The following is a 16,850-nucleotide window of genomic DNA, read 5'->3' as shown; positions in this document are numbered from 1 at the left end:
GAGATCATTATTTCTGGCTTGGTGTGAGCCCGCTGGCGAATGTAGGGATAGGTAATGGCAGTGATAATGGAGCTGTTGAGAGGTATGTTTTACCTCACCCTCCCTCCTGTCCTATCTGTTCTTCTCACACTTTTCTTCTATTGTCCAGCAGGTAGACAGTTTGATGGATGGACGGGGCTTGGCTGTGTCCCTGTGCAAAGTGGCGCTATCGTACACCCCGCCGTCAGTTGATAGCGCCTGTAAGCGTTTGTCATGATCGATGCCGCTCAGCCCTGCTCCATCACTCAGCTTGACTGCCAATGAAAGGCTTGGACACACTCAGAAACACAAGTCGACATAATTGTCGGGGGGAAATTGGGGTAAATCGAGAGCTGGGAGAAAGGATAGATTTTCTCCCTTTTTTCTTCGCCATGTTAACTCTTTCATTTGCTTCACGGGTGGCAGCAAAGCACCCAGCCAAATGTATGTATGTGCTCATACAAACACACATAGACATCATGAATCACTTACAGTGAAAGAAGAGATGTGGGCAACAGTTAAACTAGCTCTGTCTTGTGTGTGTGTGTGTGTGTGTGTGTGTGTGTGTGTGTGTGTGTGTGTGTGTGTGTGTGTGTGTGTGTGTGTGTGTGTGTGTGTGTGTGTGTGTGTGTGTGTGTGTGTGTGTGTGTGTGAGGTGTCATCCCTCATGTGGGCTTGATAAGTTCCACTGACATTGTGTTTTCTCTTGGTGGTTGTTGAGTGTTCCAGTCTGGGAGTGCTGTATGTTTCTCATTGGTTGCTGAGCTATAGATGATTAGAGTGGAGTCCATCCATGAAATCCCATTTAGGTCCCACAGTTTGTGGATGTGTGTGTGTGTGTTATGGGAGCGAGAGAGACAGAGGGTGTTATGCTGGCTGTATTTTTTAACATCAGAATAAAACACAAACTCTCTCCAGATGTGCCCACATGGCCTCCGTTTTCCTCTTTCAGCACGTATATAAGCGTAGAGGGTTAAATATATATATGAGGGCTCTCTGCTCTGTGGGGTCTGTTGGAAATGAGATAATGCTGCTTGATTACTTATTTCCTCAAATCCATAACAATCAATAGAGAAAGGGACACTACAGAGAAAAGAGAGACTATAATGGAGTGACATGCAGCTTAGTCATTTTCCCTCGCTCTTTGTTGCCTATTAGCTCTTGACTTGTGTTGAAATGAGCTTTTCAAAGAAAAGAAAATCAACAAAGAGAAAGATGCTATTAAATGATGGTGCATTTGGGATAAGTGCTGTGTTTGTTTTTAGGATGTTTTGTCGAGCCTATATTTAGGCCTAGAAGGGAGACAGAGAGACTTCTTTTTCTCATGGGTGAGAGTATTCTTAAAGCAGCCTGTTTATTCCTCTCTTTATAAAAGCAGCAGTTTCTTCCTCCGCGCTTATCAAGTCCTCCTCCTACTGCGCTCCATCCAGCTCTCATCTCTGCCACAAAGGGACTAGAGAAACACCTTACACACTCTGCGTCTGTGCATAATAATGTGTGGAACGTGAATGAAGGATTTTATTTTTAAGACTGTGTTCTGACCTCCGGATGACAACGGTAATCATGATGATGACGGTGGTGGTGGTGGTGTCTGGCTCCCTTGTCCATATTGCTGTATGGCGAACAAATCCTTGAGGGTTGACGGGATAGAGAGAAAGTGAAGGGAGACACAGCTAGGAGGCATGTTTATCATTTATTTTACAGAGAAAGAAAGCATCATGTGAAGGTGTGGAGAGAGATGGATGACGGAGGGGGGGCGGGGGGATGAGGGTGAGAGGAAAGGCGCAGATACTCTTGACCGCACACAGAAAACACTCAGTCACTCTCTCCGGGCCACACACACACACACACATACATGCCTGGGTTTTGGCAAGCACCCAAAGGCCCCGCAGCCTCGATCCATACTCCTTCTCACCTCATTCTCTTTATGTGAACCCCCACTCTTAACACCTTCCCTCCTTTTTCCTCTGCCTGACACTGCGGGTTCCTTGTCTTCTACAGTTCTCCAAAAATATGTGTACACATAAATACAGCGTGTTAACATATGCGCTTAAACCTTTTTAAAATGGCCTTAATCAAGGGACTTGATTACTTCTACCTCTATGCTTTCTCATGGTTTGTTGCAGCCTCCCTTTGGTTGGCTGCATCCACTATAGCTTCTCCAGGGGAAATGCCTAATGGCTCCATTTCAACACTAGACTGTATCATTAACTCCATACTTATACCCTACCTACTGACTGGTATCACAGCACTGAGCTGTTTTGGGACCCATTTAAGTCTTGAGTCAAAGGAGATTAGTCCAAGTCTTTTAGTCATGTCACATGTGTTAATAGAAACACAAGTGCAATAGTGTTTCTGGTTTCAGGTCGTGTGGGACCGGTCTACTTTCTGTTCCCAGAGTCAGAACTAAACATGGAGAAGCAGCGTTCAGTTGTTCTGCTCCACATATCTGGAACAAAGTCCCAGAAAGCTGCAGGTCTGCTGAGACCCTCAGCTCATTTAAATCAAGATTGAAGACTTTTCTGTTTGCTGCTGCCTTTAATTGAACCACATTCAATTCATATATTAATCAATTTCCTGCATTTCTGCATTTTACTACTGCATTTTATTTCTTACACTGTTTCTTTAATTGTTTTTAAATCTCCTTTTCTTTTACCTTATGTTTTGATGCTTTTAATGGTTTTATGTGAAGCACTTTGAATTACCTTGTTGTTGAAATGTGCTATACAAATAAACTTGCCTTGCCTTAGTTTCTAAATGACAATTAAAATGACATGACATTTGAACATTTTGCATTCAAACGTGGCTTAAAGTTCTTTGTTTGTTAGTTTTTTTTAACATAAATGTAGGCAAGTCTGACTCGACTCCTCGAAGTCTCAAGTCTAAACTATACAGCTCTGCTTATAGATATGTATTATCTCAGCACATTTTGATTTCAAGCGAGCTGGTGCTACTGTACCATAAATCAATACTTATATGAACAGTCTGTGAATCATTGCTCCAACATAGATCAAGACAAAATGTGGATGAGGACATACACAAACAATTTGTGCATGTTCGGTTTGTTGATTTGAATGTATTACTCCTTTATTTGCACTATATTGAGTCGTTTGTTGACACATTTCCAGGTTCAGCAACTGCTCTCTGAAAGCCCACAGTTTATTTGTGTGGTTGTTTATGTGTGTGTCTACTTGTTGGCTTTTACCGTGCAGGGAGGAAGAAAGTAGTTAGCAGTTAGTGGCAGCACACTGTAATTCTTTTAACAGCCCTCACACACCTCATTAACTCTCTTAATGAGTAAGTAATCACACATTCCCCCTCTGTCTTTTTCTCCCTCTCTTAATGGAAGAATGGAATTAAGAGCATTTGGCAAGGATAAACATTTTCTTATCGTGCAGTCGAGTCAAGAAATCAAGAAAACAAACACTCTTTCCGATACACACACTAAAATAAATGCACTTATGCTGGCAACGGATACAAGCACCATACAGGCACCTCTTTTCAAGATCAGCAATTATTTATCAGGCACAAATGAAAAGCATTTAAAACAACGTTTTAAACAGGGATTCAATGTTTTGATAGCTTGACTGAATAATGATCTCTAAATGTGTAAAAGTGTTATGTCATTGGAGGTGTACTGAAGAGACAGATGGCTGAAATAAGGGTGAAAACCTGTGAAGACGGTAACGGGAAAATTTGGGCCATGTCCGCTCCACAATAGTGTCATTTGCATGTTGAAAGATCCCATTCAGCACTTTCAGATTATTTATTTTGCTCTTGAAATGCAAAAGCGCGAAACCAAAAAGTCTCCTCTCTTGAGCATTAGTATGCCACATTTACTAGTTTATAGATCACGTAATAATGTTGGAATCCATGCAGCAGTGTAAACATTAGAACATTTATTCACTTTAGTAAGTTTACCTTAGAAACAACAAGAAAACAAGTCTCTAAACCTGCAGGACCAATACCAGAGTTATCAGAAAGGTACAAACAAAGACAGAGAGAAGAAGAAAGACGGTGTTAACAGAGAACGGTATGGGGCTCAGTGAAGGAGGGACTTAAATAGAAAATATATCCTTAAATAGCGTGTGTATTTCCCCTCAGTGAAACCTCTAAAAACGTGATGTCAGAGCATCAGATCATCCTGTCTGATTCATGATACACCGTGTCAACCAACTGTGGAGGCAGAGGTTATGAAATCTTGAAGGCATGAAAGAGGCAATTGTTTGTGTTCGCAGACATGTTTGCGCATGTGCATGTTTTCATTTATTCATTAGAAGTTGTATATTACTTACCCACAGATCACTGTGTGGAGCCTGAAGCCCTGAGGGCTTCAACCACAAAATGCTGTCTGTTCTTGAGGTAGCTGAGCCATTGCAGCATCCCTCCTTTTGCTTTCAAAAGTCAAACGTTGCAGTTGGTATTTGTGTCATGCAGAAGAGAGTTGAAGTTGTGTACAGTATTAATGCAGTGTATTGAGATAGAGATCAGAGGTTAATGATGTGAATCAGACAGGAACCTGATATTACCTTCAATGTGCGGCTAATCTCCAGACCAGGCGCCTTGAGCTATGTCTGATAACATTGCTAATGATTCCAGACAAAGACCCTGCAGGGATTCTGGGAAATATGCATATCAGTAGCTGTCAGAGTACTTTACACTGACTAAAAGATACCATTGTTTGCAAACGTTAAACCTTAAAAATCCTGACCGCGGCACATCTCGGACCGTCGTTCATACAGCGAGGACACACCTGAAAACATGTGTGTTACCTCATCATTAGGGCTACAATGGGAATGAACTGTGAGCAACGTCACCTAAAGAGAGCCAGGCTACATTTATGAACTAACTGCCCGCTTCGGGGTATGTAGTGCATTAAGCTAAATCTATACCAGGTCTAGGCCCTTTGAACACCAACTTAGCCACACTCTCGCTCACTCAGGCATTGGCTCACACACCTGTGATGAAAAAGGACTGGTGGGCATGCTGTGTGCAGGAAATAAGGAAACTAAAAAGTTGCAGGTTTGACATCATTACAGCACACTGTGAGAGTCCTTGGGAGCTGTGCAAGTGGAGTTAAGCCTGGAGGTTAGGTCCTGTGGCCCTACTTCTGATACTTCACTTTGCCTGCCCTCTGATCCTGCACAATCTGATGAACCTGTTAAGCCTGAAGCAACACACAGACTCACATTTTAGAAAGTCTGTATTGGCCAGACACTGCAATGCTTCATAATTTGAGGGAGAAACAAAGGACAAACTGTAATCTCCTGCCATGCCAGTTTGATTGTGTTTGGGCTGCTTCTCAAGTGATGCACTGTGATGGCATTTGTGTGTTTGTGAGGGCTGTAACATTCGATTTACTGCCATGACTTAGTCATGGAGACCATGGTGGCCAATATCCCTCTTTGCGGGGACTGTTCTCACATAACCATGTCTGTTTTTGAAGGGTTCAGTGCTTCCCTGAGAATCTGCTTCCAAACTAATCAGAAATGTCAAATATCTCGGAGCCAACACAGTCAGGGCTGAGCTTAGAAAACACCATTGAGGGGCAACCACAGACTATGTAAAATACAGCATGGTCTCATGGTCTCCCACAGAAATGTCCTGTTTGCCGAATGTGTAAATGTAGAAATGTAGCGTTGCTAAATTTAATATCGCTCTGGCTCCCATAGGAGTTGAACGCGTCGATAAATCCTTAAAGGACACAGAAGACTGCAGACTCCAAACCATGACCACTGTGATTATTTTGTTATATGTGACAGAGGGACAAAGGCAATATAAGTAAATGAGAGAAAGGCAGACTTTCTGGCACGATGGATAACATCAGGGTTGTCATGGCGCTTTTTTTTTTGGCACACATTGTCCCAAATCAGACATACAGTTATAAAGCGACCTCCCACGACCTCAGCTTCTAATCCAATCAAACAGCACCATAAGTGGGAGCAATATAGATCACTCCAGCCAATCGTGTTACAGCGTGCTAATAGGATTATGGGGGTTTTAGTGTGCGGATTCCACCCTAGAGCTTTCATTTTACTACTTACACACATAGCATTGTATTCATATTGTCAAAGCATTCCTGCCTTGTCTTGTTTTCCAGCTTCTCATGCCTGTTGCCATCTTTCTGTTTCTCCCTCAGCTTACAGCCACTGTAGCCTCGGGCGCTCCAACAATGCTGTCCGAACACAGCAATCGGTGATCATTTCTTTTTTGAACCCGGGAGCGAACACGCACAGTCGAGACATACCGCACGGAGAAGTCTCTAACAGTGTGTCTGCAGTACGGCACGAAGGCATCTCCGTGTGCGTTAGTGTGTTTGTTGCAGGAAGGTGAGGAGAAGGTGAGAGGACTAATTAGTCATCAGATAGAGCGCAGGGCCAGGTAGACCAAAAGCGTTCCTCATGCATGGAGCCGCCTTGATAAGAGGCACCAATATAGCCCGGGTGCCAGACTGACTCTGCTTTCAACTCTGCACTTAGGCTGTTTTTCCAAGAGAACAACAAAGGAGCTGGAGGGAGCACAACTGTTCTGGCTCCCATGCTTGCAAGTTAGGAGACATGAAGGTGGTTTGATGTTCAGGGTATGATCCTGCAAAAAATATGGCAGACTGACAGAATAGATAGATTATTGTTGTGTAATTGCCTAAATTGTCTGCCAACTGTGTTGCCGGAAAATATCTGTGAAAGCAGATGTTTTGCAGATCTGCAAAGGAAATAACACTGAACCTCAGATGGTAAAATTAGAATGTGGACGGACGCACTCTTTGAAAACAGGCCAGCGTTGTGTGTGTGTGTGTGTGTGTGTGTGTGTGTGTGTGTGTGTGTGTGTGTGTGTGTGTGTGTGTGTTTCATCTGCACATCTGTACATGCACGTCGCATTTTTGTGAGTTGAAAATAACAGCCAGGATAAAGCTGGTGTCTTTGCCATTGAAATGTGATGCAGTTAAGATAATTGGACATGTTGTTTATTTGTTCATCCAAAGTATGAAGGTACTCATTGTATGGCCATTCCCACGGATTAGGCATGTCATGTTAAATACACAGTCATCTTATGATGGGGTGAGACTGTGAAGATGGTGCAAGACCCAACAAGTTTCAGTCGACTACCAACTTACAGCTTGATCCCTATAGGACTTTCACTGTGGACATGCATTCATGTTCCATGAAACACTGAACTGTGCACGTTCAAGCAAAATGCCTCATTTTGTTTTGGTCAAAGTTCAACAGTTGCCTTGAATTTAATATATTCAAACAACAAAAAGGCAAAAACACAAATTCCATTTCTGATTGTGGTGTATTTGGCCTGCAGAGCGTTTGTTTTAATTTCTGCGAAACAGTAAAAGGCACAACCACCCATCCATTCGATAGGTTGCACAACACAATGGCTGTGGTGTGTTTTGCTCCCCTCATTTGTAGCCCGTTTAAAAACCGTATATGCAATATTCATTCCGAGGAAAATTCTGGGAAGGATGACCCGGTGGGGCCGATGTGTCGCGGAAGTCTTGGGAACGCATTTTAACATTACCCCATGGGGTTTTATAAGTGCGGATACTTGTTGTGTGCTTCGTGGGAATGCCTAATGTGGTGTGCATTATCATTAAATAAGTCATCAGTCTCATGCAGAACAGTTGTGTTTTGTAGTTTTATAGATTGTGGTGTTGTGCTTCAGCCTCTCTATGGCCGACCATAAGTACTCTGTTTACGTCTATCTGAGCTGTGGGAGCCCTTCGTGTGTGTGTGTGTGTGTGTGTGTGTGTGTGTGTGTGTGTGTGTGTGTGTGTTTCAAGACAGTAGCCTCTCAAGCAGCCCCCTACAGTTTCCCTGTGTAGTGTGTGTGTGTGTGTGTGTGTGTGTGTGTGTAGAAGAGGGGCCTTTCTGAATGAGGTCAGCTCACCATTTAAACGACAAACAAAAGAATCTGCTGATTAAAACTATGGCTACTTGTGTTTCACTCACTCTCTGACCCTCCCCTCTCTCACCCTCCTACTTTCTACACACCCTTTTCAAATGTCAAATTTGTACCCACCGTTAAGCGCTGGACACACACGCACGCGCACACACAGCCTAATAGTAAAATATAATGTTCTTTGTGCCGCATCGTCCGAATGAATCCTTCCAACCGGACCAGCGAGGACCCCTCACTGGTTGCTGCATTGCTGCCTGGTTGTTCGGTCTGTGCGCAGGCATCTCGCACCAGAGCACGGTCAAGGCACAGAACACATTATAGCATGAAAGAACACTGAATAATACAGCCACTATAAAATAACCACTCTCAGGTGTGTTAGCACACATTGGAGAGAAAATAAAACATTGACTATAGCTTTCTGTTTTGCACCGATTAGTTTGGTAAAAGAGGGAGTGACACTGAATAGAGTGTGAATTCTGCAAGTGTGCTTTAAACACTGGGAGTCACATTTACATAGGAGATTGTGTCCATATTCCTTCCAAAAAAAGATTGTATTCCTCTTTTTTAAGACCACACACCCTGACTAACCAAACAAACCAAACCAAGCCACCCTCAAGGGTACGTTATGGTGTAACTGATGCCTACTTACTGTCTCTGCAGAGATCTGAGCGAGAACTTCATCCAGTCCATCCCCAGAAAAGCATTCAGAGGCGCTACGGACATCAAAAACCTGTGAGTATTTCCCTGCAACTAATGATTCTGCTCGTTATTGATAAATGATTGGTTTATAGAATGTCAGCAAATGGCAACAAATGGCCATCGCACGTTTCCAGAACCCATGGAGTCAAATATATTCAGGTTATAGAAATCTAAGAAAATCTGAAAATATTGACATTGGAGAAGCTGAAATAAGTGAATTTTTGCTTAATTGATTAATTGGCTTTAGCTTTTGATGTAGTGCTACGTGATACTTTGCTGAAATCAATGATAATAAATCGTTGAAGAGTGAATCAAGATTATCCAGTGCCAACAAATCCCACTTAAAGCTGCTGTAAGAAGGCAGCAGAAGAGTGCGCTTCATTCCAGCGTTTTAACTTGTTTTGGAGTGAATCGCCCTCGCTCAGGGGTCAAACGTTATTTGCTCTGATTGAGCAGTAGACTAACCGCCTCACACACGCAAGCAGCTCCCCAAAGATGGCTTATAGCAACAGTGATTTACATCTTCACCAGATTACCGGTACATGCACATTCAAACACGGACGCACAGATTCATGAGGTGTATCGATGCAGATAAACAATCAGTGAAGTCCCCCTTTGCTGCTCTTCTCGGGGGTTACATGAGCTGAGATGACTAAACCAGTATCGATTTACCCTTCGTGCATCAGCGTACTACTTACTGTATCAATGATTACAACTACCCCACAGGGAGACAGAAATATTGTGTGTGTGTGTCTAATGTAACAAAGCCTCTCTCTCTCCTATGTGCTCTGCAGTCAGCTGGATAAAAACCACATCAGCTGCATCGAGGATGGAGCCTTCAGAGCTCTGAGAGGCTTGGAAGTGCTGTAAGTATCTAAAGTGATGCCATTCATCCAGCCTCACCGTGGGTCAATCCATTAAAGCACGAAGTTAAATGAAGACATTGTTTTCCCCTGCTGATAATGACAGCTAATATATACACATAGCATCGACCTTTAATGAGTACGGCCTTGGTTATTATGCCAAAACACCCCCAGTGGGCCTCATGAGGGGGGCCTGCATCAAGGAGACCAAGCTCCATTAACTCATTGTTCCACTCAGTTGACAGCAGCGTTCCCCTCAATCACATTAACACCCGCTCCCCGCTCCCCACCCCCCAACCCCACCCACTCCTCCACCTCCATCTACACCCTATCCAGCCCTGGGCGGGCCATCTGACAAGGGAGTTCCAACCGTCTTGATCAAAAATCCCATTCAAGTGAGCATTCCACCCCGGGCGCAGTGGTGACCATGTTATGCAGTTTTTAAACATTCAATTAATCATCCCTTGTCCAAAATCCTAATCACAGGCCTCTGTTAGATCTCCCCACCTGAAACAATGTAGACCAACTGTGCAGTCTTTGGGACAAAGGCACTTTGACGGCCTTGTTATTTTTATGGTTAAAGACTGTGCTGTGCGTGGGTGTTTGTGGGGGGTTTTAGGGGGTGGGGAGACCAAAAAAAACAACAACATTAAAGGCTGCTCTCATGGCGTGGATGGATTGCAGATGTAGAGGTTTGTCAGAAGGGTCTAAGAGGGGATGGGCGGGGGGGGGGGGTCTGTATGTATAGGTTTTATGGGGGAGGAGGACAGGTTGTGTTCAAAGGGGGAGCAGCTTGAAATATGGTGAAGGGTTATTAGGCTGATTGAAATGACCCGCTTCTCCCACTGCAGCTGATGCCCGGGGTTCGATGGTGTGTGCGTACGTGTGCATTGTATGTTTCTGGAACTACAAGTTGGGGTTGTTGTGATCACGCTTGTATGCGCATGCGTGTGTGTATATTTGTATGCACGACTGTGTGTGTGTGTGTGTGTGTGCGTGGGAGGTGCGAGGGCTTCCCATCTGCGTGGAATGAGGTGTTATATTCCCAGTGGGATGCCACAAAGAGAGACTGAGAGAAAAGAGAGGGGGGCGGGGGGATTTAAAAAAATGGAATGGAAGCGGACCGCCGCAATAACACTTTTTGAAGTATAAATATAAAATTTCTCCCCTCCGCTGAGGATGTGACTTTGTTCGCTCTTTTGTTTTCACAGAACGCTGAACAACAACAACATCAGCAGCATACCCGTCTCCAGCTTCAACCACATGCCCAAGCTACGAACCTTGTGAGTCACACCTATCGCACCACAATGCTCTCTACCTCCCTGGATGTAAAATAAAACTGTATCTCACTTGCATGTAGCCACGGAGAACGTGCTGAAATCCCATATGGGAGTAGATACGTTCTGTCATTCCAGGCACTGTTGGGGGGCAGCCATAACCACAGAGCGCCACAGAAGGGTCTGTAGCAATGCCAGAGGCCATTATCCCCTCCCTCTAAACACACAAACAACAACTGGCCCGCAAATAGCCCCAGAGGCCTATTGTGTATTGTGCATTGTATGTGATTACTAAATCTGAAATGATGTACAAATTAAAACAATTATGCCTGCTGAAAACTCTCAGAGCCGTGACTCTGCTGCTCTTGTGGTGGCTTTTTGGGCTTCCTCACTCCCAGTGGGGTTATATTAAATATCTTTTCTGTTTATGTGTGTGTGTGTGTATGTGTGTGCACTATGTGTCTGTGCACACAAGTTTGCAAGTCAGCATACGTGCTCCAGAGGTCCACCGCACCACAGCAAGAGTTATTCTGGACAGGCACAAGATTCCAGGAATGCCGTGTTGGGTTTAGAAAACACCCCTTTAGTGTTCCTCTTTTCTCCAAATGTGCCATTTACAATCATCCATGTAGCGTATCATTTAGTGTGTTTCGCCACAGGGATGGAATGTGATGATTCTCAGAAAGAACAGACACTTTTTATGCTATTTTTATCCTCAGCTGGTGGTATTTTAGATAGCGTAAACGGCAGAGAAAATCTTTTAATGCATGCAATTGTTTCTCTCTTTTTACAGCCGTCTCCACTCCAACAATCTGAACTGTGACTGTCACTTGGCCTGGTTGGCCCAGTGGCTGAGACAGAGGCCTACAATTGGTCTATTCACCCAGTGTACTGCCCCTACTGAGCTCAGAGGACTCAATGTGGCAGAGGTACAGAAACACGAATTCAGCTGCTCAGGTAAGACTTGTGTAGTTACTTACACTCAACGTCAGAATCAATACCACAAGAATATTGCGTATCATATTGTCTGTTGTTTATTAAGTCATTTACATGTTCAGTGGATAGGGTAAGTAGAAAGGGATGAAAGGGCAGTCTTTTTTTTGGTACGTTGATCAAATCATTCATTCCAAAAACTCCCTGTCTGACCGAGTATATATTCTCCCTCCTCCACTTCCACTGTGCTTTTGTATCAGTGTATTCTCCTGGCAAACACCTGACAGCTCCTCTGCCCTCGAGCAACCTCACAGCTCTCCTCTGGCCCTTTCATGTGTCTCCAGCTTTCAGGAGCTGGCAGGAAAATGCCATGACATATAAAACACACAGCTGGAGCAAAGGCTGCCCCCACTAACAGTAGTAGCCCTCTCCTCAGTCGTCATTATTCATGTCCTCGCACCTCCTCGCAAAGGATTGTTTGGCTTTAAACTTTCTCTCTTGCTATGTGTGTGAGAGAGCATGTGCGATGGGGTTATCATATCAGTACAATAGAAAAACAGCATGAGAACCTCCACTCCCCACAAGGCCATCTCACTCTCAACACCAGCTGCGAGGGCGGTTTGTGTCTACGTTTGTGTGTATTTGTGGGTTTGTGATTGTTTTGCAGCCATACGGCGTGACAGCAGAGATCATTAACTATTCATCGCCCAGGGAAAGAGATTCAAAGCGTGGGAGTGTAACGATTAGATAGGAAAGGGGAGCGATGGGTGTCAGGGAAACCGTTGTGGAAGAAGATTCAGAAAGTTGAGGTTTTGCGTGATAGGCAGTTGCAGGTGATGTAGCGTGCTGATGTTAGCCGCCGTCATGTGAGAATTGTATTGGGTGTTTTTTTTATCGAGGAAAGCTGTGGTAGATTGATTGGTTCTCTGTGAGTCTCATTAGCAAATGGTACTTCATATGTTATGGACAAGACAAACAGGATGAAAACAAAATCTGTTTCTGCTTCTCTGTGCATAAATACACAGTCATTCATTCACGCAAACACACCCACTTTCTTCTTCAATGGATGACTGACCAGAGGTTGAACTCCCAGTGAAGGACTCATTCGGCTTGCTGGCACACACATACTGTATACTTGTGTACGTAGTTTGTGCTGTGACCAGGCCAGGCCACCTGCGGGGGGTTTGGGGCGGGGTGGCGCTCTGTTGGAAGACAGGAAGAGGGAAAAGAAAGGCATGTTCTTGTTGTGAGAGGCAGGAGAAGGAAAATGGGGTCCAGTGTGTTGGTAGTTGTTGCAAAATATGATGAAATTCTGCAGGGCTCTCGGCATCACGACTCACTGACTTTCACTCCCAGTTGGCTTCAAAGCGCCACGATTTCACATTTGTTGTTGGTAATGAGCAGAGTAACACATTTACTGCTTCACTTTGAGAAATAACGTCATTTTGTTCCGGGCAGTCGTTTCTCATCAATCTAAAAATCACATTAATATTGAACAATCCAAAACTTAAATAAATAATAAACTCATTATTTTAGTTTTCAAGCAATGCTTTTTTTACACTGTATCTATACTTAATGATTGAAGTATAGCCATTCTAAATCCGTGGGAAAGTTGGATTTTAAAAATAACATTTGCTGAGGAAACACTTTTACTTTTGTTTTGCAGTTGGGCTCTGGTGCATGACCAGCCGCTCATTTGTGTTTTCGCTCCATTTTTCTCCTCACTTACTTTAACCAGAAGGCGTTTCTGAGCTTTTTTCCCACCACACAATGATCCTGTTTAGGCTAAAAAGACGAATAGCAAAAGTTTTTTACTGCAATAAGACTCAAAATGTGTGTGAAAATAGGTATCTCTTTGAGAAAACCAATCAAACATGATGTGCCAAATATCACTGCCAATCTGTTTTCATCCTAATTACTCATAATTATCTCTCTCTAGTTTAGATTAGGACTTAAGTTTGTCTGAATGGCCTTCACTGTGGTGTTATTGAGCAAAACGGTGACATATAAACCCTCTTGATCATTTACATTAGAGGTAACTGAAATGTAGAAGCTGCTTGTGTCCATTTGAGGTTATATGACATGAAGTTAATGACTATTGCACTGAATTACTGCTCCCAGGGAATAATAAATGGCATAAAAATATTGTGTTTGAACTGAGCAATGAGTAATGAATTGCTTGAGGGGTGGAAGGAAATACAATTCCTGTAGTGTGAAACCGGGAAGAAAATGGTGTATAAAGAGGGAAAAAGATGAGAGAACTGGTGAACCCAACTGTTGTGCTGAAAGGGAATTTGAGAAAATAGGACAAATGGAAAGAATCCAGGGATAACATTGTGAAATGATGAGAGAAATGAGGTGGAATGAGGTTAAATGTAAAGACTTGAGACCAAATGGATTGCAGGTTGTGGTGACAGTCGTTGGCAGAGCTATGGGAGTGAAGAGGCTGAAAATGTGGATGTTAAGAGCAGTGAGAGAGAGCAGAAGAGTGGAGGAAGGGGGAGTAATACAAAGGTGGGAGCACATAAAACCAGGGAAATGTGACGGGAACACAGTGGAAGAGACGGCGGATGGGAAAGAGATAATGGGGAAAACAGCAGAAGAATGATCCGGGGACGAGCGTGCATCAAACAGACTCACCTCAAGTGTACCTGTCAGAGAGCTGTCATTGTTAAGGCCTCTCCAGCTGTGCACTGCACTCTCCCTGATCCCAGGCCTGTCAAATGTGCCATGTTGGATCAGAAGGGAGTTCTTCTCTGTCCTACACCTGATCCCAGATCTGTCAAAGCTCTGCCATCCAAGATCACAGGGCCTCCGATCACGTGGGTTGAGCGACTGTGCGAGTGTTGATTCACTGATTCACGCTCTTGATGCTGTTTGTTGTGTTTACCTGATTTCCAGATTTGTCAAAGCATCTCGTCCATGAAGGTAATTGATTATGATTTGCCGGATAAATTAAGTGTGACCTTGTACATTGGTTATAAGTTAATGGTCCAAGAGCTAGAGCCATTAATGTCTGGCAGTGATCCTTTTCTCTGTTTTAGGGAGTGGAGTTTTTAGCACTTTACTTACTCTGTCACTGACTTTCACCATCACTTACTCTTCCTCTTCCTCTCCCTGAATATCTATCCCCACTTCACTCTCTCTTACCAACATTTTCCACACGAGCTGAGCGATAGATAGGAAGGTAATCAAATATTCATGGTTTGAAACTCGAATTAGTAATGCTGTGTAAATGAGGCCATTTAAAAGTCTGTTTTATTCATTTTATCTGGGTTAGGCTTACATACACACTCTTGTACACACACACACACACACACACACACACACCACACATACCAAACACGCTGAACTGGCAGTGCAAGCACCCGCTCTTCACCATATCGTTGACAGTGCCGCAGCTATTTGAACAGGTATCTAGAGACAGCGTGATGGGTTGTGTGCTGTGTATGCAAATTGAAAAGTTGAATTGTTTTAGAACAAATGGATGTGAAGGGGTGGGGGGTGGGGGAGGGGGGGGGGGTTGTCAGGCTGAATTTGCAGAATGGCATCAATTCCACCCGGAGAAAGCAGACTCGGGAGGAACATTTGCGTGGAGATCAATGGATGTTATTGGGAGGCCTTCAATCGCCGCTCCAACTCCATTATTCATGTCTTTCTTCTCCTCTCAATACACCGTGGCACTCCTTTGATAGATAACCTAGTTTCTTGCCCATTGATTCTCAAGGATGTACGTCTTTACAATAAAGTCAAGAGTAGGATGTTTCATATCTTTTTCTCAATGTCAAAACATCCCTGTGTGTGAATGTGTGTTGATTTGCAATTCAGTTCATCAAACACAAAGGGTTGATGACATGAGCAGCATGTTGAAGAGCTTGAGCTCCACATGAGTGTCGGGGCTGCTCCACGTCAGCGCACAAACCCTCCTGCAAACAGCCCTGTAATCCTGCTGAGAGTCGTGCTGCTCTCATTAAAACCAAAGAAACCCACCTGTGCTCACATACCTGTAGGAGCTGCATATTCCTCTCTACCCATCATATTTTCCTCCATTTTCACCTCTCGTGCACCTTTTTTCTCTCTCTCTCTCTCTCTTACTTGTCTCTTCAGGTCACCAGGAATCTTCCAGCCTTCAGCCGTGCAGCATCGGTTTGGGCTCTTGCCCTGCCATGTGCACCTGCAGCAACAACATTGTGGACTGTCGAGGAAAAGGTCTCACTGCCATCCCAGCCAATCTGCCCGACACCATGGCTGAGATGTGAGCACAATACCCGTCTTCTGCAGTAAACACTGTCACCCTACAACAAACATCAATCAAATCCAACTTAAAAGACATTTTCTAAGCCGATTTAGGTTAAGAAAACGAATACAAACACATTTAAATGCAAAAGTGATACTTTTTTCCACAATCAGCATTGATATGATGCTGTCAACCATGAACAGTAAATCTGATTTTGGTGAGATTTGGTACAGTAGATGACCCTCAGAACTAGACAGCTGTTTGGATCTTTCATATATTTAGGAGGCTTAGATTCTTCAGCACAGTGCAGCCTGCAGCAGACCTACAGGAAAGAGATGCAGGGACACCCACAGCCATTTGTTTGAGAGTGCGCATGAAAAATGCGGGTGTGTTTTCATATGCATCTGTATGCTCATGCAGGGGTTGAGAGGATTTAAACATGCATGTTTTATGTACATATGCTGTTCTAGCTTGCTTTTCTCACCTGACAGCAAGACATCCATCCAGCCGCTGTCCACTAAGAGAGACACATGCAGACTTAGAACAGACTCTAGACTGAGGCTGCTTGCTCTTATCAGCTCAGATGGCTGTGAACCACATGCGAGCGCTTCGCTGACATCCCTTCCTCAGTTTATCAGTCTTCCAACATCTGTCTGGGCATTAACCGGTTACGGCCCACATGCTATTCCTGGGAATGCACGGCTAGACTTTTCAAGGTAGTGCTTTCACTCTCTTAATCAGAGATTTAATGCCCCCGGCAGAAGTCTGCATGTAATGGTACAGCAACGCTGTGATTTCTGCACGGTGAGAAAAAAGGAGGATTGATGGGAGAAAGCCAGCGGTTGTGTTGTATGTTCTTCCAAAGAGCATGTGTGTAGTTAGGAGGACAGCTAGTTTCTAGGTCTCCTCCTCCCCATG

At 43.9% G+C, this 16,850-nt stretch overlaps 1 protein-coding gene across 1 annotated transcript in view; it reads left to right on the top strand.

Moving 5' to 3' along the window:
* slit1a (slit homolog 1a) overlaps positions 1–16,850 on the top strand; it is an 83,343-nt gene that overhangs the window by 37,398 nt on the left and 29,095 nt on the right. Inside the window, exons 5-9 of the mRNA XM_079280214.1 lie at positions 8,584–8,655; positions 9,417–9,488; positions 10,697–10,768; positions 11,556–11,719; positions 15,803–15,950. Of these exons, the coding sequence (XP_079136340.1) occupies positions 8,584–8,655; positions 9,417–9,488; positions 10,697–10,768; positions 11,556–11,719; positions 15,803–15,950 (528 nt within the window). The remainder of the gene's footprint in view (positions 1–8,583; positions 8,656–9,416; positions 9,489–10,696; positions 10,769–11,555; positions 11,720–15,802; positions 15,951–16,850) is intronic.

The sequence above is a fragment of the Melanostigma gelatinosum genome (assembly GCF_949748355.1).
Source record: "Melanostigma gelatinosum genome assembly, chromosome: 12".
Lineage (NCBI taxonomy): Eukaryota > Metazoa > Chordata > Actinopteri > Perciformes > Zoarcidae > Melanostigma > Melanostigma gelatinosum.
Note: the sequence above shows the minus strand (reverse complement) of the source record. Positions and strands in the feature narration are given on the sequence as shown.